General features: G+C 38.3%; 1 protein-coding gene and 1 non-coding gene across 4 annotated transcripts; one reads left to right on the top strand and one right to left on the bottom strand.

Moving 5' to 3' along the window:
• Positions 1-17: 17 nt before the first annotated feature.
• trnap-agg (transfer RNA proline (anticodon AGG)) lies at positions 18-89 on the top strand. Its single transcript has one exon. It is a non-coding gene; the product is annotated as a tRNA-Pro (tRNA).
• A 1,242-nt stretch (positions 90-1,331) lies between these two features.
• klf3 (Kruppel like factor 3 (basic)) lies at positions 1,332-18,059 on the bottom strand. Of its 3 annotated transcripts, none has more exons than XM_032562738.1 (6): positions 17,774-18,059; positions 9,740-9,809; positions 8,813-9,272; positions 7,282-7,417; positions 4,295-4,461; positions 1,332-3,713 (listed from the first exon to the last, which is right to left on the bottom strand). In XM_032562738.1, exons 2-6 carry the CDS (start codon positions 9,788-9,790, stop codon positions 3,532-3,534), a joined length of 996 nt encoding a protein of 331 aa, XP_032418629.1. In that variant the 5' UTR covers positions 9,791-9,809; positions 17,774-18,059; the 3' UTR covers positions 1,332-3,531. The 3 variants fall into 3 exon arrangements, with proteins under 3 accessions (XP_032418629.1, XP_032418630.1, XP_032418628.1); XM_032562739.1 differs by having other exon boundaries at positions 9,749-9,809; positions 17,774-18,058; XM_032562737.1 differs by lacking the exon at positions 17,774-18,059 and having other exon boundaries at positions 9,749-11,447.
• Between the last annotated feature and the right edge of the window lie 4,436 nt (positions 18,060-22,495).

The following is a 22,495-nucleotide window of genomic DNA, read 5'->3' as shown; positions in this document are numbered from 1 at the left end:
GTCCTCGCCCACATCGTGGCTCGTTGGTCTAGGGGTATGATTCTCGCTTAGGGTGCGAGAGGTCCCGGGTTCAAATCCCGGACGAGCCCAATTTTTTTATTTTTATTTTATTAATAAATTCGGCAATCGAAAAAGAATGTGTTTTTAAAATTTTTACGCGTATCAGTATATTTGCGCTAAATATTATTGCTTTAGCTGACCTAGTGCATAAATAAACCAAGCTGCTGCATGTTTTAGTAACTGGACTATCCTGAAACCAGTAATGAAAAAGAGAAAAAGTATGTTCATAAAATTTTAGCTTTAATGCCCGTGTCAAACTTAAGGCTCGTGGGCCAAATCTGGCCCGCCATTGCTTTTAATGTGGCCCTCTATATTCTAGACTAAACAATAAGTGTGCTTAAATATTATTTTGTCATTTAAATCGCTGTAGTTTTTATCTGTTTACTTTTTTACTTATAAACAGCTTCCTCAGCCTGAACTGATGTCAGATTATAGTCCAGGATCTATACACTGAGTAATAAAAAGTTGCATTTACTGTCATAAATAAGTGCAAATATCGCAATTTCCAAATTAGTACCACAAACACTTTGATTTTTATTGTAAAAAATTACAAAACGAATCAAGCAATCCTGGAGGGACTGAAAAGATGTTCAATAATATTTAATTTTAGGAATTCATTGATAAATTAACAGTTCGTGAACAGGTTTTATCAATACATTGTGGCACCACTGGTCCTTAAGAGCATTCATGATCTTGATTTGACCCAAAACAAAAATGAGTTTCACACCCCTGCTTTTATGTATTACACTACAACATTTTTGTTCTTTTTGTGGTCAGACATGAATGAGTAACAAATTAAATTTATCTTAAATATATGTTCTTACTTAAAATAGTCATTTAAAAAAAATTATAGGGCAAAAAGAAACAAAGCAAAAGTATGTTTTTTATATTTTTTGTACCACAATAATCTTAACATGTTCGAAAATATTCAGGAACTGAATTCTACAAACACTATGATGTGGATGTAGAAGGTAACATTTCTTCTGTACACCTAGAATGTATTGCTTTTAAATATTTTTTTTATCGCTAAGCAAATAGCTTGAATAGTTAAAAGGGTTTTTAAACAGGATGAAATTAAAACATAGCTAACATTTGGTTAAGTTTAGATAAACAGAAGTCTATTTTTCTTTGCACTGTATGTAACTCAAAAGAACTGAAGCCTGTCAAAAAAGAAAGAAACAAAGAAAGGAAAGTAGAAAGACAAAACTCCATTTCATTTTTTTTTACCAATATATTTATTGAGTGGTAGGAATATTGAATATTCTTTTTTTAAAAATGCAAAAATTACATATAGACCTGTAATGTACAAATATATGTTCACAGTTTAACACAGTTCCCTTTGAATTGCCACCGCTTAGATTAAAAAGAAATATGGTTTATTAAAGACACAACATGACAGAAATGTATAGTAGAGTATCAAAAATCATGCGTAATAAAAACCATTAATTGCCCTTTCAGTTTAAAAATCAATTATATCACAACTTGCATGTGCATAGATAAAAAAAAAAAACATATACAAAGCAAAGAACTGCACTGAGTATCAGGGAGCAAATGCAGATCAGTTGAGCTGCTACATTCGGTATAGTATTTGTGTACATGTGAATAAATGAGACTTTGCACCTCTTAAAAAAATGACAAACCATGACACCTGTAAAAGGTTTCAGGTTAAACCAATCAGCAACTCTATAAGCAGAAAAAAAAAGTGTGATTTTAAATTGCTTGGCTTTGGGAATGATATACAAGATACTATTTTTATATACAAATATATTTTTATATATAAAGTGCGCATTGGAGATGTACAAAGATGCTATTTAAACTATTTTGTTCCCCAGGAGGTGTAAAAAAATGTGCTCTAAAATCTTGCTGGCATTTCATTGCAGTAAAACCTGTTACTGTGTATCCTATGGTTATAAATATAGAGAAAAATGTACTAAATTTCCTTTCCAATTACATCTTCTGCAAGTCATGCCTAAATGAAACAGAACTATTTCTGAAATACCAATATTTAAGAGCAAATTTCCATGCTTTGCACTTTGCATATTTTGTCAAAGTGCCTTGCAAAAGTACCCATAACCCTTGAACATTTTCACATTTAGTCAAATTACAGCCATGAATTTTAATGTATTTTATGTAACAGAGCAACAGAAAAGTAGTGTGTTTTTGTCAAGTGGAAGGACTGCAAAACATAATGTGTGTTGGAAAACCGACTACACATTACTCCTAACACATCATCGCCATGGTGAAGCATGGTGGTGGTAGGATGATGCTGTGGGGGTGCTTTTCATCAGCATGGACTGATATAAAACCTGCAAAAGACTAAAAGCTGAGGCAGAGGTTCAACATTTTAGTTTGCTCTATCACATAAAATCCCATTACAATACAGGGACATAGCAGGCTATAACCAAACAAAATGTGTAAACGTTCAAGAGGAAGTAGTACTTTGAAAGGCACTATAAAAAGTGTCATACTATAAAAAAGGCTACCACGGTGTCACATCAAAAACCAGAAGAGTTTAAACATACATAAAAACATGTCTTAATACACAAAGCATAATAGTTCTTCTACCCTTTTACCATTTTATGGGTGATATTTTTTCTCACTCACACAATAATGCCCCTGTGCAGCTACGTTCACATTTCTGAATGAAAACATTGATAAACACTTCACTCCTAAAAATGAATGAGACCTGCAGTCCCACTTTTTAACATGCAAAAGCAGACCAAACCAAGACTGAGCTGCTTTTAGTAAGTGCATGTTTTCTTGCTCTGCACATGTGTGTGTGTGTGTGGGGGTGGGTGTGTGTGTGTGTGTGTCTCCAAAAGAAAGCAAGCATTTAGCTACCTGTCTTCACTTCATCATGTAAGCTTGTAGAGGCAGATGTGGTGTGTGGTGTAACGTGGTGGCCAATGACGGAGGAATTAGCATTAGCGTTAGTCACAGCTAGCTGCGCTCAAGAAGAAGCAAGACGACAAAAAAAGGAAAAATAGGAAGCTTAAGGTGTATGACACAATGCACAGTGGGTGTGATGTGATACATTCTGGAAGGTTTTCACATTTTATTGTCCTAGCTAGCAAATAACATGTATGAAAGTGTGTGTCCAAGCCCACAAAGTAAATACGAAGATCTGATGTTGCACTAAAGAGTCTGAGCATGCCAAGACTTGGTTGATGAGGCAGGTTGTTTCTGCAGACAGGAGGGCGCTGCTCTCAAGCCAGCTGAGATGCTGCAGCCCCTCAGGACCTTCCACAGCTGGTCAGAGGTCTGACACAGCAACCATAAGTGTCTAAATGAGAGTAGGAAGGCGTTACCAGCTCTTACGAATGAGGTGAAAGGGTTCAAAACATGCACCCTGAGGAATATTTCCCCCAATCCCTTTCAGTCGGCCATTTTAACACTGTCGAGTCAAAGTGGTGAAGTCCCAACAATGAACCTCGGCCTGAAATACGCGTCGCCTGGCCGGCGTGGAGGATTTCACACTAAAAGGTGGCGTTTCTTGTGCAGAGCCAGGTGGTCTGAGCGGGAGAAGCTGCGTTCGCAGTCTGGACACTGGAACGGTTTGACCCCCGTGTGTTTGCGGAAGTGTCTCGTTAGCTCGTCTGAACGGGCGAACTTCCATGTGCAGCCTTCCCACACGCACTTGTAAGGTTTCTCTCCTACACAAAACAGAAGAAGAGAGCAAAGGCATGAAAGGAAGGTCACATTAGACTGAACAACTGGTGCTGGCATTGAGACGGGGCTGCAGTTTGGATCAATATAATAGGTTTTGGTCAACAGTTCATAAAAACAGCAGCGTCAGGTTGTCATGTGTTGCTTTTTAACACCTATAAGCCTACCTCATGTTGTCAAACAGGTTCTGTTTTATTACATAGATTCTACAGACCTGGTAGTAACTGGGCTGCCTGGGTGTCACTTGAGAAACTGAACTCGGTTTTCATAAAATGAGGTTAATTTCCGTTAATTAATTGTCAACAGGAAGTCGGTTAGTTTTTCACACGTTTCATAAGTTGGTATTAAATGAAGTCATCATTTCAAAACTGTTTTTTTTGTATTAACTTATCTTTGATATTTAAATGTATTTGCCGATATGAAACATGTAAATTTAACAAAGAGCAAAACAAAAATAAATGTAAGGTAAAATAATGTGATTTACTTAAATCCCTCCAACATTAAAAGCTCTCCTAGGACGCCTCAAGGTTCAAGATGTTCTTGGAGCAGTGCGAGCGAGGCCTCTTACCGGTGTGTGTTCTGCGATGCGCTTTGAGGTGAGAGCTCTTGGTGTACACTTTGTTGCAGCCAGAGAAGTCGCAGCAGTGAATTCGGCGCTTTTTCTGCGTGTCAGGCGACTCAGCTGGTAGAGGATGCTTGGAGCTCGTGCGAACTATCACTGATGGATTGTTGCACCTAAGACAGACAAAAAAAAGGGGGAAAAATTAATATAATGTTATTCTCTCTCTACCTAAGGTGGCCAGCAGAGGGCACCAGAGTCTTGTTTCAAAATGTTGAAATTTACAGCCGTTTGATTTTGTTGGACGCTACTATATTGAGGAATAGCACATTTTTCCTCATCTATTTGTCTTTGCTTTGTAGTTTTACCATAAGAATATACTACATCTGTCACAGTTTGATTCTCTCAGAGATTGACATAAGAAAAACAATAATTTCTAAAACCTGTGAAGCAGTCGATCTTTTGGTCTTTACAGCCCTGCAAAGCTGCGTGCATAAAAATCCTAAAAGTGAGACTGAAGCAAAAGAATACAATCCAAAAGATAAGAAGGGATACATGCCAAAATGAAAAAAAAATGTATATATATATATTTATATATGTATAGCAGGGTGTGTCTTTTGTACCTTATCCTGAAGAACTAGGTGTGTATTTAAATAAGTGGCAGTTTGCAGCAGGTGTCGAGTGTTAAAATGTGAATCAATTTTTGCATAGAGGAATGCAGAGAATCGCTCTGCAACACACACCGCTCAAAAGAACAGGGCCAAACCCATCATTATTAGACAGCTCTGACATCTTTACAGCTTGGTTATAGTTTATAGTATAAGGTATATGTGTGTGTATGTAGAGAGGAGATGTTGACAGATCAAGTCACACCTACTTGTGCCCTCTTAAGGGCCATTTATTTCTCAGTTGGCACGGCTACAAGAACAAGCCTGTAAAGGCAGCCAACCTGACAACAGAAACGGATGGGTTGCTCTCAACTTACACACGGAAAATAAACAGCCAAAAAAAAAAAAGTAGGTGAGAACCAACTGCCAGTGTACCTTTGACTATCACCTGTGCAAGAAAACCTGCAATTATTTCTTTAAGGGGAAAAAAAGGCCTCTAGTTAGCGAAAGATAAGACAGTTCCGAAAAAAACCCGAGGAAGCGCGGAAGATTAGGAGCGGGAAGAAGAGGGAGGGAAGAAGTTTACGAGAAGTGACATGGACACCTACAGACTCTCCACTATCACGATCTGGTAAAGATGTGTACAAAGGGCATATAATAAATTAACTTTGATTATTCCTCTTTGCACAATCACGCCAGAACATCCTGGGTCAACTCTTGTATTCGGCTTAACCCAAATAATTTCTGTAGCATTTATCTCTGACAGACGGAGACTGTCGTCTAGTGAACAATTTCTGTCTTGATTTGACTGTATGTTTTGGACTTTTATCCAACTTAAAAACCCAATAATGACACATTCTTGCATTCATCTTTAAAATCACCTTTGGGTAAAAAGTCCCTGCCCAATTTTGCAGATTTCACGATGGTGGAAAAGAAAAGTCTTTTTTCCTAAGCAACTGGATGAAAATATTTCTCCTTTGTCACAACTACAGATGTTTTATACATTTTAATCGTTGCTCTGGCTGTAGACATTGGCAAGTTGTTACAATTTTTCAGCTTATGAAGATCAGCAGTAATTTGCCTTCAATCTGCCTTGAATTGCATATTCGTTCGTCTTTCCCATTTTGAAGAATGGGTAAAAATCAATGGGCCTCTGTGCTGCATCTTATTTATACTCCAGAGAAGCAGAATGTCAATGGAATAAAATTATAAGTTTCAACGCATTCTGATAAATTAAAAATAGTAAAAATGACAAAAAGTTCTTTATTTCCATTTATTTTATAGAAATTGTTCATAAGGGAACAATAATTTTTCTCCTAATGAATGAATCCATTTTAATAAAAGTCAGATTTTTGCTTTTGCAAAAAAGATACATTTATATTTACGATTTTTTTAAACACAATTTGCCGTTATTGTCAATAAAAGTGAAAGGAATATAAATTTTCATCAGTATTTCTACTGAAAGGGTGTGGCTGGTGAGCGGGTAGAGAACAAAAAAGGAAAGAACGATGATCCATGCAGAGGAACAACAGATTGTTTACACAATACTATTCATAACAGCACATTATGTATTGGATTTCCAAAAGCTGTGAAGCAGTAGATCTTTCATCTTTACAGCCCTGCTTATCAAAATCCTAAAAGTGACACTGAAGCCTACAGAAGAGCAACAGAATATGAACCAAAAGAAAAGGAGGAAGTTTTATTGGTATGTTTACTGGAAGTAAAAGTGAAAAGTGCTGTCATTTGTCAGAGGTATTTTTTACTGAACAGGTGTGACTAGTGAGAAAAGAGTGACTATTCATATAGAGGAAAGGTAGATGTAATGTACAGTAAGCAAAACATTTGACACATGGTATAATTAGAATATTATCTTGCAAATACAATCTATTTGAACAAAGGAACATACAGTGAGTGCAGGTATTAGAAGGAAAATAGGGGAGCACTATGTAATGTAAACAGTGAGCCGCTCACAAATAAGGTCTGCTTTGCTTGCAGAACTTATGATTTTTATTGGTAAATGTCATCAAGACTGAAACCTAAATCTAATTTTTAGCTATTAATCCAAACCGCAGTTTTTGTTTTTCTGATTATTTATCATTGCCTTTCTCCCAGCAGAAATCTTTGTTGTAGTATTTGCTGCAAAACCATTACTAATAAAGGAACAAAACTGCTATATCCTGTGTTTCAGTGTCAAGGACCTTTATTGACTCTACTTGTGGGACAGCATCTAGACTTTGAACAAATCTCAACATGGATCATGTTGAAACCGGGTCTATGAACAACACTTCCATATAAAGCTAAAGGGGAAGAACACAAAGCAGCTTGTGCAACTTTTGCCGTTTCTCTCAGAATCTATGCATTTAGCTGGCGTCTGTGTGTGTCACTCACTCGTATTCGTGGGATATCCTGATGACGGAGGATTTCATCTCATGGCTGCTCAGTGCGTCCTGGGAGAGATCAGGTTGAGGCTCGGTTTTGATTGACTTGTGCAGGTCGTGGATCTCCCCGTGCTTCGTAGAGTGAACTGGTAAAACATAAGAGATACACAGTTTTGTTAGTTTTCTTTCTGTTTACATATTGTGAAACTTTTCTTCACGCATAAACGGTTATCCCCAGAAGGAAAATCCAAGATTAATACCCAATAATGAAACTTTCACCAGCAGGTAGTTCCAAAGGAATGCCCCTTGTAAACTCTTTGTGTGTTTTTGTGTGCTTTGCTCTAATATTTGGTTATTTTCATCAAATGTATGCCTGTCAAATGTGGAAAATTTAGAGAACTGAGTCATTTCTGGTGCACTCCAGCAGGCCACAGGCAACAGGACAAAAATAAGACATCTTCCAGAATAAAAAACAGAAACTTTGCTGAAATTGTTTTTCTAAGAGCAGGGTGGAAAAAGTGCTTCCTCATTATAAGTAAGAGACAAATATAGACGTTGAAGAAGGAACCAGTTTAAGACAATAGCAAAACCCAGTTAACGTCTGTTTGAATCCAACTTATAATTATCACAACAAACTATTTTCTTCGTGAGAAGACATTTAAAGCAAGCTAGTTAAAGATAAGAGATATATAGCACCTTTTATCTTTTTTGATCAGAAGCATTTCTAATTAGGGTTAAGTTGAATTTACCTCCAACTGTGACACTACAACAGCATGTCATGACCCAGCCCTGCCACTTAACATACTTATTGTTAGCTTCATGTATTCAAGGTAGACTTCAAGTGTCGTGCAAATGTATTTCAGACCGAAATAGATAAGAAATAGAAGAGGACTTCAGGCAGGGCAGAAGCAGTGTGTCCATTACACTGGACTGGACTTTTTCTAAGAGTATTTTTAGTCTAGTTTTAGCAAATATCTTAATACTCTTGAAACCAAGATTTACAAGTAACTTTTCAGCAAGATCTAGAAGCGTGTTTTAAGTAAATAATTTCTTTAATTGTGGCACTAATTCCACTGGCAGATTATTTATTTGTAACAAGATACTTTCCATTGTTATAAGTGAAATAATCTGCCAGTGGAACTAGTTATTTCTCATCAATATTAAGAAATTATTGACTTAAAAAAGCTCCTATATCTTATCAAAATGTTACTTGTAAGTTAGTTTGGGCTTGTTTCAGTCACAGTAATAAACTGTGTGTTTTTGCAGTGTTTAATGCTTAAGAGTTTAAATGCTTTGCAAATTTCCTTGGATTTTTCTAAATGACCAGAGTCAAAATTGATTCACCAAGGCAAAATAGAAATGTCTGCCACACTTTTAAAATTTTTACTTGGAAAAACCTTTTACTACATTTGCATTACTTTGCTTCCATTTCACAATTATTAGCTACTTTATTTTGGTCTAATCCCTTTAAAACATACAGATGTTTGTGGGTGCAAGGTTAGGTCGAGCAGAATACAGATTAAGCGGCAAACAGGTCTCACCATACTTATGTTCTCTGCTGGGAGGATGACCTTCATCGCTCGGGACCGGCGGGCTCACGATCATCGGCGGATGCAGGGAAATTGGTGATGGGTACATGAGGGGCAGGGGCAGCACGAGCGGCGACACCATCACCCCGGGACTTTGGATGACCATGGGTGGGTAAGGCATCATGTGAGTGGGTGGCGGGAGGGAGTGGGTGGGCGATGAGCGGAGCTGGGAGTGCGGGGAGCAGGGAGAGGCGCGGCTCGCCGAGCTGTAGGTGGAGGACGGAGAGCTGGGAGGCGAGGCCGGGGAGGACGCTGGAGGCGAGGACGAAGTGGAGGAGGAGCGCTTGCTGACCGACAGATCCACCGGCTCCTGCTGGGTCTGCGTGGGGTTGCACGGGGTGAAGGGCTGCATGGGCACCCGGTAGAAGGCACTGGGATGGTGAAAGATCACCCCGTATGGCTCTGGGAATGACTGCGAGGAGGGGAAGAGAGGATGCAGGAGGAGGAAGTGGAGAAGGGAAACAAAAGAACAGAGAGGTAAACATTTCCGCTTTGCCTTGAATAACATGGAAAACATGTTTCTGCCGCACAAACAACCACAGCCAGCTGAAAAAATTGAAACGCAGCACTCTGCTCACCAGCAGATAACTGTTATGTACAGTGCATTTGTGTGTGTGTTCATTGGCCTGGCAGAATGTGCAGGCATTGTATGCAAATCTCTACTGTAAGCAGCTTGTTTGTCCAGGAAGAGAAGGAATGTGGGAACTAGTTGGTCTAGACACTTAGCAGGAGTGTGTGTAGCTGTTTTTCATGGGGGTGCGCGTGCGTGCGTGTGTGTGTGTGTTGGAGTATGTGGGTTGATGGAAGGGGCATCAGCAGCATGTTCGGGCAAGATGGAAGCACAAAAAAGCATCTAAAAATGATGTTTGCAAAACACACCAGTCTTACCGTCTCCATGTCGGTCTTTGGAGGGTAATCATACATCAGCATGGCTGCACTGGCCAGGCTCCTACAAAATAAAACACACATTCATTGGTACACTTTATCCTGCTCACACTGTCAGATATCCTCGTCCTTTTGCACTCATGAAAAAAAGCTTCAAATAAATGGAAACATCTGTGAGCCATAATCCTTGTCTAAAAAGCTATAATCCATTAAAATACTTTTACGACAACCACAATTGTTTCTGAAAAGTAAAAAAGACCAATAAAAAAATTTACGGAAAACCACACCTAGAAAAAATACTGCATTCCATTAGACTTTCATCCTGTCATTCTGACTGATGAATCTATATAATGTTTATTGGAAATAGTTGTATTCACTGAGGCTGTACTTTTAATACTTCTAGTACTTCTAAAAGTTTGAAATCCTCTCGTCTCATGAAATTTAACTTTGACATTTCAAGCATGCACACACCTTTTATTCTACATATTTCATTTGTGTAATCCTTACTTGCCCATTGGTTCATACACATTAGGTCACATGACATCTAAATATTTTGATATATGTTGGGATATAAAACTCAAAATGTTTAAAGAAAAAAGGTTTCTGGGACCACAGAAGACATTTTGCAGGTTTGATGTGCCTGGAAACTTCAGACATCTGATCACACATTAACACTCTGCATGTACTGAGAACCGCCTGGTATTTGGATAAAAGAGTGTGAGGTTTCCACTCTGGCTTCAGTTACCTTGGCTTCAAATGGCCAGGTGCAGCTGGGTTGGTTGATTGGACCTAAATGGGAGTTTTTGAGTGTGATTGTGTGTAGGCGTGGGTGTGTGTGTTTGTTCACTGAAGCATTAAAGCAACACAAACTGTCAAAGAATGTACCCTGAGGGACTCTGTGTGTGTGTCTGTGTATGACCTGATTAAAGTCCAGAGTCTGGAGACAGGTTAGCCTTTAATTATTAACTAATGGGTAAGAACACCAGCCATCACGCCCAGACAGACACATACAGGAAGGCAGAGACACACACACCAAGGTTCCAGATGGGGAGAGAGACGGATGCTTGCTAGCTGGGTCAGGAAGGGTGTGAACATGACGAGTGGAGCCTCGCCCTTTGCCCGGCTTCAGGGAAACAAAGAGCCTGGCAGTCAGGTGTGTGTGCGGTGTGCGTGGGCGTGTGTGTGTGTCTGCGTGCTGTGGGAGCGTGTTTTCTAATCCAGGTTTGAATTGTATGGCAGTTCAACCAGAGGTCAAACCATTTTCCTATTGTGGTTTGTGAACCACACGCGGCGCTGACAGTACAGGCAAGTATAAAGCGCAAACAGATCATGACAACAGGAAATGGACAAAGGAAGGACTTTAGAGGGACTTTTTACCGCGACAACCAGAAACTTTAAATGTGCTAAAGTCTGTTCTTTTGTGCGAGTAGAAAAAAAACAACAATACCTTGTTCTACGGTCTAGGCTTAACATCGGCAAAATAAAACAACAAAAAATATTTATCCAGGAGTAGGTCAATATGTCCATCACAATTTCAGCAGAGAAATATTGAGCACATCTTTTATCCAAACCCAAAAAAACAAACTTGAGACATGAGTCTTCTTTGATTTGCAAAATGCTGATTTTTAGTGAATAAAATTTATTCCCAATTGCTCTTTATTTTAAAATAATCACTACATACCAGTGGTTCTATTGCAATTTTATTGTAAGATAAAGATTTCAAAGATAGTTATTTATCCTATATATATTTTTAAAGTAGTGATTAATATACTTTCCAAATCAGTTATGTGAAATAAATGCAGATTTTATTTAATTATTTTCTTATTTTGTTAATTTAGTATGAGCTACTTTTAAAATACTGCATTTAAACATTTTTCTCAAAATTTCATCTGCTTATTGAAATTTTTACCTCCATCTATCAAATCCATATTATTTTTTCCAACAACACATTTTGGTATGTTGTAGTTTTTCCCTCCCATGTTTAGTTTTACCTCATTGATTTTTTTTTTTTTTAGCATTTGTGAATCATTTTGTGTTTCCATCGTTATGAATTAATCCTTCTTTTTTTATTTAAAGAAAATCTAATGAATTGAATTTTTTTAGTATCATTTGCTCTTCATTCAGCATTAAGCCTAACATGAAATTGGTCATTCCTTTTATCGAGGCTTAAACTTTCTAACAACTGTGAACTTCTATAGATTTTGGTAAATCCTTACAAGAAAAAGACTTTACGTTTTTTTGATCCATGTGTTTGATAGTTAATTATTTGTGAATTAAAGAAAAATGAATTGAAATTGGGGAGCTGCTCATATTCTCCACCTACAGTCAAGACAAGAAATTGCTTCTTGAATTTTGATAATTAGGTCACGCTGTACTTTTTCTGTCTTCACTGTTTCGTGTAGAAATATGTCAACGTTACCTAACTTTTGAAAATAAGTCAGGCAAAATTGAAAGGTAAAAATTACATACCAACAGTCACACATGTGACGCCGAGCCTCTGTGGAACTTCAGAGTACGTACTGTAAATGTCAATTATCTCTTAACACCTGAGCAAGAACAGCCCTGGAGACATTTGCACCTCCAGTATGCACCCCTAACAGCATTCACTGATATGTGTGCAAGCTGAGGAATGGGTTTTTTCTTTAAAACTTATTACTTATCCAGGTTCGTCTTTCAAAAAAAAAAAAAAAAAAAACTAGAACAAACGCCTGTGGGCTTAAATGCAGGGTCAATTCTTAGAAAAAACTGCATGCAGTTGCAGAAACCTACCATTGTCCTTTTTCCTGAATAGAACATTTACGTAACTGATAACAATGTGTGTCGCTTTCAAAAAGTTGATCAATAAAAACGAAGGTAAAATAAAGTGATCCCTTTAAGTAGATTTGAGTCAAAGACTTGAATCTCCTTCTTCTGCAGGACAGAAACCAGGCAGAAATCAGACATGATTTAAAAGGTGAAGGAACTAATTTAGGAGTGGGTCATAAGAAGCCTAAGTCATGGTGTGAGGGAAATTTTTCTTTTTCCTGTTGTGCACAAGTGGGTGTGTGTTTGAGCATGTCTGCAAATATTGTCTTTCTAGGTCAGTAAAGCTACTGTGTACTCAACCCCAACCCACTCAGCAAACACTTCCTGCATCTCCTCTCCACACTTGGACTCCAACTCTTCCCCTGCACCTCCTCTCCATTCGCTATCCAAACAATCACTCATGTTGCTACCATATTTATCTAATCCACCCCCAACCACCTCCTTGCTCTTCTTCTTCTTCTTCTTCTTCTTCCCCTTCTTCTTCTCCTTCTCTATGAATGATATAAAACAAACATGACTGAAGGGGAAAATATTGCGGCTTGCAGGCCTTGGCTACCGACTCAACCACACACCCACATACGCACACACGCCCCCACGCACACAAGCATTTTTACATGATCACAGAAGCACACAAAACTTTCTGCAAGCTCAACAAAACACACACACTAAATCACTAAAGGGCTAAATTATTACAGACACGCACACATGCTCTAATGGCAGCAGGCTGGAGATGATGAGATCACCAGAGAGACCAGAAACCTCCAGACAACATCTTTGTCCAAGAACACACTGCAGCACACCCACACACACACACACCGACTGAAAGCCATGAGTTCCCTGCTCCTCACTCTGACTTTTCCTTTACTTTAAAGCCTATTTTTTCCTTTCCCCGTCAGCATCACCTCATGTCAGTGCTCTGCTGTTTTAGCTCATGACTGTCACTTTGATGCCAGATTGCCAAACTTCTTCTCCGCAGCTTACAGCAATATTGCCTCATCTCCTGCAAACCTGGAACGTGAAGTACACACTGACTCACACTTTGCTGTTGACATTGCAATTAGCCCTTAGACAGGGTCCTAATTGCTTTACTCATCCAGGTGGTGAGCTAATAATCCAACGGTCCACTTCTTGTGAGCTTCTAAGTGCACACTTTCTGCCTGTTGGCTTTTGTTGCTTCAGAGTTGCTCTCTGTGTCTCTCAGCACCGATTAGGCACCTGGCCAGAATGAGATTTTCATGGCATGATAACCATAAGAAAAAATATCACAGCTTCATGGTAGCTCTTTGCATACAGATGAGATTAGGGCCTGGGGCTACTTCTTTACTTGTTATTCTAAATGGTAAAATTCACCAGTGGCATGAAGTGCTTAATAGTTTTTTTCCCTAGCACAGTCACTTTTAAAGAAACTTCCTTTGGCTGAAGTCTAGCCATCTGCCCAAGTGCACTTCAGCACGACTTGTCCAGTGTTTACAGCCAGAAATGATGCGTGGTACTCTGCACCACTGAAGGTCCTAAAGGGTTTTCACTGGACGGCTGGTCGCTTAGCTCAGCTTTCCAGGTCAGAGGCTCAACAGCAGTGGGTTGACTTCATAAAGTGTAGTAGTGCTTAGTTGCTATTTGCTTCAGACATAAAGAGAAACCTGGGTCACACAAACATTTTTCATTAAACGGACGCCAGACTGTAGAAACTGATTGATTCAACATTTTAATATCTTTACCTGCAGCATTGAAAAACACGGGTACTTTCCAACGTTCCAGTCATAAGAGTGCTGGCTAACTTTTCATCTGTTTGCATTTTCAATTTTAGGAAAATTCCAAATGCGAAGGACTGATTGGATGCAACAATTAGTTAAATATCATATTTTAAGAGCCATGCATTCGTATCCAAATATTCCAATAATAAACTTGGCCATTCTGAAGGGGACTAACTGCCCCATATTTCATATATTCCTACAGCCAGAGATGATAAACCTTACAGAAAATTGGAGGGATATTATAATGATGGAGACAAAGGATGGAGACAATGCGTTTATCATAATCAATATTGTAATTTCAATATTCAGCAACTGTTTGTGTTCCTGATACTGTGTAGCTCTGCTCTAACCATGACTCTCCATGGTATTTGTGACCAGAAATGTTTCTGCAGAAGTTTTTTATTTTTTTAAAAGGACTGAATTAATATGCTGTTTTTCCACTCAAAGCGCTTTTACACTGAAGCCAAATTCACCAAGCCACACTCCTGAATACCCATGATGCACAGCTCAGCTTAGAGTGAAGAGCCTTGGCTGGGAATACACTGACATGTGGTGCAGGAGGAAACTTTAAATCAAACTTGCTATTTATTTTTTATACATATAATGTAAGATGACTATTCTTTGCTCAAATATTGAAGCCTTTTGCAGCCAACAAGGTTTTGAAATTGGTAGCTGCACCAAACCAAATCATCATTCTCCCACTTCTGGTTCCTTGACTTCACAAATAACATAAACTCTGACTCCTCTCAGTTTGAGGCCCCTCTCTTGTCTTATTTTGGCTTCCAATTCCCTCACTTGAGCTGCCTAGGCCCTATTCCCCAAAAAACACACTCACACACACACACGCCAACACGCACAGATCCTCTCTGCTCCTCTCCGGCAGACTGGGAGGCTACAGGCCTGCAGACCTCAGGGGGGGAACCCAGAGGGGGCCATCAGCAGGGGAGAGGAAACAGGATCCATCGTCTTGCACGCACATCCACACTCAAAACCGTGGATGTACGCGCATTTAAAGAAACAACCGGAGCTGTCAAGCACCGACAAAGGCAAAACACGCGTGCACACACCTCAAGTTGAGCTTGTCAAAGAGAGCGCAGTTTTTGAGGCTTTCCAGACAACTGAGGACAGAGGGGAAGGGGAGAGGAGGAACGGGGAGAGAAGCGGAAGCCCCTCAGAGTTCAGGCCGACTGTTATTATTTCCACACTCCGTGATGGGTCGGGGGGTGTGAAGGAGAGCAGAAGGAGGAGGAGGAGGAGGAGGAAGAGGAGGAGGAGGAGGAGGAGCAGGAGAGCCAAGCCAAATGGGGGGTGCTCCTGCAGGGGGCCTGTGGTTTCCTGTCTGACTCCCTCCCCTCCACCACATACTGCACCTCCCTGCCCCAAGAATGAGAGGGGAACAGGGGGGGACTGAACAAAAAAACCCAAAAAAAAAACAGCCGCTGTAACCAAACTATGTCAAAATGGAAGTGGAAAGAACAAGACTGAGACAGAAAATGAGAAGAAAATGAGGTGGGTTTCAACCAAAATATGACAAAACTTCAACAAACCTCAGACATGGGGAGGAGGGCAGGCGGTGGGATAGTCGTATTGGCTCACTCCAGTGGTTGAAACACACCAACATAAGTGTTAGTGCGTGGGGGCGTGCGTGTGTGTGTGTGTGCTTCAGCATGACATAAACGTGTGCGTGTGTGAGTGTGCTGGCACGCATGAGGTTGTGTAACTACTTACAGCTTTTTAAGTTTATGGCTGTCTGAGGAGCACAGTGTCCTTTTCCCGTAAGTTCCCACTGAGAACCACCAACCCTTCAGTATCCAGGAGTTTAATGTTTAGCCTTAATGTTCCCTAGGACATGGCCTTTGAGCAGCTGTGTGTGTGTGTGTGTGCGTGTGTGTGGGGGGGTGTGCGTGTGTGTGTGTGTGTGTATACATGCCGTCTAGCGCATTTTGTTCCACCAGATAACATCAGCATGTTGATTCAGGGAAGGAGGCGTTGGGATGGGTGGGGTATTCAGGGCGTGTGGGTGTGTGTGCTGCCGATATTTTCAGCAAATAATGAGAAATCAATAAAAGTGGACAGAAGAGTTTTCACTTTATGCTTCCTGACTGAAGTAGAAAGAATAAAAACAGATGAAAAGAAGCTGAGAAAAGAGGAGAGATGTTGTATTCGGTACACCCGTTCTACCCCCAACATCCTTCTCTCCTCCCTTCTTTCTTTCTTTCTTTCTTTCTCTCTCCAGGCTCTAAACAGGATAAGGGCTTCATATGCCAAGTGGAATGTGTGACGCAAGCCCAGGCCTTGAAACAAAGCACAGGAAACAGGGAGAGACAGAGAAACGCACGCACACACACATCCACACACACACACACACCCCCCCACGCCCACACACCAACAGGGAAGGAGATGCAGATTGTAAAAGATCTAATTAAACTAAAGCACTGTGAGGACGACTCAGGTGTGACACAGTTACAGACTTATTCTCTCACCACAGCTCTTCTTAATATTTGTCACTCATTCAATTTACTTTAATCATTGATAATTAGCAGACAAATTTAGTTAACAACGCTGATGTAATTAACATTAAGCAAAAATGTCAAATTTTAAAAGATGATAGGCAAAAGTAAACTTTGCACTTTACACTGTCTTCTGTTTAATGTTTCACCTTCTTATCTGATCTCGGCTACATTAATACACTGGTCTAATTTATTGTGAATTTTCATTATTTTCCGTCAATTAAGACCAAAGAACGTCAAAGATTTAACAGACATTGGATTTCTTAAACTAGTAGCCATAAGGAATACAATAAGATCAAAATGGATGCTTTTTAATTGCACTAAAGTAAATTCATATTACTTTGATATTTAAAAGAAAGGATGGAAAAAAACTAATTTTCTGCTTTGATTAGCAACAAAATATTTTTTATTGGACTCTCTTTCAGTGTTTCCCATGCAGTTCAATTTCATCCCTGAAATAAAAAGCTTTAAGATCCCAAATCTGGTCATGTAATTAAGGAAAAATGGTCCTGCCTTGATTTGCAAAGCCATGTTTTTATTGGGCAGCTAAAAATATATTTTGTATATAGAACAGCATCTCTAACATAAAGTATTATGAATCTTAATCATATTATAGACTGATTTACAAAAATACTTTCTTTTAATCTTGGTAATTATCTTTTCGAATTATACAGGTAATAAAAAGCATATTGATCCTAATTTTTAAGTTAACAGAAAAAAACTTGAATACAAGAAAGATTTTACCCCAATGCAAGGAAAAAAAATTATATTTTAAGTAACATCATTTAGCTTAATTAGTCAATAACCATAAAATTACACATAAATAAGCAAATAAATCGCCTGCTGCAGATCTGAATCACATATTTCTCTCGTTTTAACCAGTTTGTTGCTACAGCCTCATGTTTTTGTGATTTTAAGCATCAACACTAACAGAGCCGCTGCAGGGACATCAGACTTACTTCTCCGCTCTGCCTCTCGGTCTGTTCCCGCTGCGGAGAGACGCTAGTTTCACAGCTGCCTTGCTGGACGGCAAAACGCGGATCTCTCAGCGAGTGGAGGGACTCAATTAGGCAACTCCGGAGAAGAAAACGCGACGCTCGGCGCCCCGCGGTGTCACTGACATCAGGCTCGGAGAAAAACAGATCGATGGCTCCACAAAACTGGAAGTTACGAAAGTCCTCTTTTCTCTGCGTGTCGCTGTGACAACTGAGCTGCTGAGTGAGTGAGCCGCTCCGGTTAAGCTGCCGTCATATGATCCTGTCGGTTTGCTTCAAGGGGTCGGGCGTTTGGGCGGGACCGGGGCGGGGTGGCCCGGTCCGGTCCCGTACGCGTGTGTGCGTATAGTTCACACTTCGGCTGTGTTAATATTCAGTCATCCTGCGGCGTTTTTTTTAAAAGCACTTTGAACTTTACAGTTAAGTTCTGTCTTGTTGTTGAAATGTGCCATGCAAAACATTTGATTGATTGATTGATTGATTGATTGATCCCTGCGATAAAACCTGTTATGAAAAGTTGAGCTTGAAGATAAATACTTTGTGATAAAAGATGTTTTAAAAATATACAGTATTAGCATATTAACACAATATCAACGTCATTTAATTATTGCATTTTATTTTATTTTTTTAAATGATGATGATTATTATTATTATTATTATTATTATTTATTTTTTTAAATTTTTTATTACTTGATGTAAATTATCCTTCTTTTGGAGAATTTTTCATTTTATAATTTTTTTTCTCTTTCTATACTGTAATTTAATTAGGCTAATAATGTAAAAATGACCATAATCAGTTAAAATGTGTTAGATATTCAATTAAATTAAATTCGATAAAAGAAAAATATCTCCATGGTGACAACATGTTATAACATACATGTTTAAATAATATCTTTGTGGCTGCACAGCAAAAACTTGGGCAGGTAGAGTATACATAACAGTAAATAAATATAAATAGTTAAGTTCTTTCATTGCAGTGTTCTATGTTTACTGTGCTTCCTTAAGTTTTTATTTGATATTGTGAAATGTATATTTTTTAAATAAGTGTAAATATTTATTTCAAATATTTGCATAATAAATAGTAAAAAAGAAGAAGAAATAATCACCTCTGATATTTTCATCATAAGGACACATATCCCTCACATTAAATGAGGCCAATAGTTTTTGTTTTGAAGCAGTTAGGATAACTTGAATTATTTCTACTTGTTAAAGTATTGAGAGAGAGAGGGAAAACTTTTTACAGATTTCACCAACTGTGACGTACGAGGGTGGCAGCATTATGCTGCGTCCCCAGCAGCATAATGCTGGAGGGACTGGTGCGCTTCACGAAATAGATGGCCTCATTGTGCTAAAGCTGGGGCACGCTTTGATTTTCTAAGCGGATAATAACCCTAAGAATAGCACTAAACTTGTTATAGAGTCCTAAAGACAACAGAGTGTTTTGGAATAGTCATCACAAAACCCCAATATCAGTCCAAGTTTGTGGGCAGAGCAGAAATGATTCATGAGAGCAAGAGTTTAAACAAACCTGATCCAGTTACAGCCGTTTTGTTGGGAGGAATGGGCCAAAATTCCTTCTTTATGAGACGTTTGTTTGACCCAAGTCACAGTTTAATGACAACTCTACCAAAAACTAAAGAAATATATCTAATGTTCTGACATTATAGTTAATTATTTGTATTATTTAGAGAACAAAAATAATTTTGGTAATCCTAACTCAAACAGAAAAAGCTTAGTGTAATGTTAGCAGGAAGAGGATGACTGGAAATTACGACAAGGGAAACGTCTTACGTGGAATTATGGTGCTGTTTAAAGGTGGGGCAGAGACACGTCTACCAGGTAAAGAGCTGGCATTAGACAGCATTTAGACAGAAAAAATGCAGTCCCTGTGACAAGATATACACTAACTTGTTGGCAGCCAAAGGGTAGAGGACATGGTTGTAACTACAGAGCTAAATTTGTTACGAAAAGTTTATAAAGGATCAATAATAGCTAATTGGTAATTAATTGGGTGATGTAGCTAATTGGGGTGAGAGGCGTGATACCATCAGGCTACATGTACGCTTAAATAAAATACTTTTAACAGCACAGCAAAAATTGATGATATGTAAAGTGAAAGTATTTCTGCGTCTCGTAAACTAGCTGAACCCAGAGTGTTGGCACGGACTTGTGCTGGAGGTGCTGTGTCACATCTCTGACAAGTTAGCACTTATTCAAGATATTTTTACCTGAAAAGCACAAGCAACCTTAACATATAAATCCTTCAGCGGGTACAAGGCGAAGAGGAAAGAAAATCTCAAGAAGTACAGTATGACAAAACATTTAAAGCAAGATGATTTGATAAGATGCATGAGGCTACCGAGAGCGTCTTGGTGCGTGATCGTTTTGTGAGTTAAGAGTTACAAGTTAAGTGAAGTAAAGAGACGATCATCAAATTCAAAAGGAACGGATATTAATTGTGCAATTCTTGTGCTTTTATTTGGTGAGCTGCAAAGATGGGAACCTGAGGGATATTACTGTCTTGATTTTAAAAAATACTTCAGAAATTTGAATTCAAAGAAACAATAAAAATTTATACTTTGTATATTTTTTTATGGGGTTCACCAAAGTCCAGTCCTGTGATCCTTGATGTTTTTACTGTTATTTACACATATTTGGAAACAAATTTCTACACTAAACAAAGAAATATTTTTTGTGGAAAGCTGCATTTATTACAAACAGTGGAAGAAGAAGAAGTAAATAACTTAGAGTATGCTTCATGTCAATTTAACTACATATCTAACTAAAACAAAATGCATATTTTGTTCATTTATGAAATAACTCAACAGCTAAACTTTTACAAATTGATGCTGAAGCTGAGAGAATGTCTAAAATAAATAAAAAAAACATCTCAGAATAAAATTAGACAGTAAATCAAGTTATATATGAACTAAATCTCACCTCACCTTTATACAGCTGAACCCAAAATCATTCAGAGCCCTTACAGATTTAAAATTATTTTATTTTATAATAAGAAGTTTGTAAAGAATAAATTAATAAATAAAAAAAATAAAATAAAAAAGTATTAGTCTCAAGAGGGGAAAAAACAATTTTTGATGAAACTAATTTGATTTAATTTAATGAAATCATTCTTTTGTAATTGGTGGTTTATTTCTGATGCTGCTCTTCAGGTTTCTGAGGTTGGAAAGCCTCTTTGCCATCACCTTAATCTTTAACTCCCCCCACAGTTTCTCCATCAGAATCAAGCCAGGCCTCAAAAATATTAACATTGAGGTGAAACTATTTAATTTGCATTGTTTAATTCATTTTCTGCAGAGTCTTTCCCTGAATATTATTGTTTAATAAGTTTGTTGATTTGTGAGACTGTCGGGCATTTAAAGGCTGATGATCACACTTTTTGGATATGTGTTTACAATGTATTTATCTTGTACTAATTAAAATAGTTTTTAATGGTTATTTTAAACTGTTAAAGCTTATTTTGTGTTTTGTTCTTTCCTATTTATTTCCATTTTGAAATAAGTAGAGAAAAGTAGCTGCAAAATTCCTGAAAAGGCCGAGTAACATCAGCAGTGACCTGAAAGTGTTCACAAAGAACTTAAAAAGATAGAGCCAGCATGAATAAATGAAATCTCTTTTTCATCACAAAACCTGAAAAATGTTTCCAATGAATTTCCTTTGTTGTTTGTTGTATTTTTGTTGGACAGCAGGCAAAAAAAAAAGCTAATTCATACAGTTTATTCGTTTGATTCAACTGTTTTAAGCTTTAAAGTCTCAGAAAATGGATCATTCCAGTTTCATTTATTTATCACAAACATAAATGTAAATGTTTCCCTTGTTTTCAGAAATGGCCAGACAGAATTTTGGGCAAAGAATTGGATCAGCATTTCTCGTTCGGCGACTTAAAGGCCTTTTACTAACAGCCCTGTGACATCATTACGTGCTCTCCCTTCATGCTCACCTGCTCTGTGCGATGAAGCATGTCAGTAAAGGTGGCAGCATGCTGTTCACGCCAAGCTCATTGTTGAAACAGGCTGCTGTTATTTCTGGATGACTTCTTCAGTAGCAGACATATGTCTTTCAAAAAGACACTTACGCATCACCACGGCCAACCTTTGTGTGGGTGAGGTATGGAGGACTGGGTGTGGTGATGTTTTCAGTGAGTTTGGCTTCACTGTCGTCCTGCAGTCTGCACAATGGACAAGCTTCCTTTCTTCCTTTATGTTTTCTTCTATTGTCTTTTATTATATGCTTTGAGAATGCTCTAAGATACAATCAAAATTCTTATTTGGTTTCTTAAATTTTCTCTTTGATCATAAAAATGTTGCAGTGCACTTCCTTGTTTGAGGAAGGAGGACAAGCAAAGCAAAATTTTAGCCCAATTATCTTTTCAGTCAGACACAAAAGGCGATGCTAAAAGCTCAATTTCTAATCAAAACTTTCTTCTAAACATAGTTTTTTTTGTCTGTGATCAAATATCAAATAAACAAACGTAGGAATTGGACTTCAGTTCTTACCATTTTACATTTTGTCACAACAACATGCATCAATATATTTAATTGCAATTTTATGTAATAAAATGTATATTTTTGGAGTGGGAGAAAAATTATATATTTATTATTATTATTTTACAAATAAAAAAGTGTACCTTTCTATTCACCTGCCTTACTCGGATGCCCCTAAATAAAA

The sequence above is a fragment of the Xiphophorus hellerii genome, chromosome 5 (assembly GCF_003331165.1).
Source record: "Xiphophorus hellerii strain 12219 chromosome 5, Xiphophorus_hellerii-4.1, whole genome shotgun sequence".
In the NCBI taxonomy this organism is placed as follows: Eukaryota; Metazoa; Chordata; class Actinopteri; order Cyprinodontiformes; family Poeciliidae; genus Xiphophorus; species Xiphophorus hellerii.
This window is presented reverse-complemented; position numbering and strand designations above follow the sequence as displayed.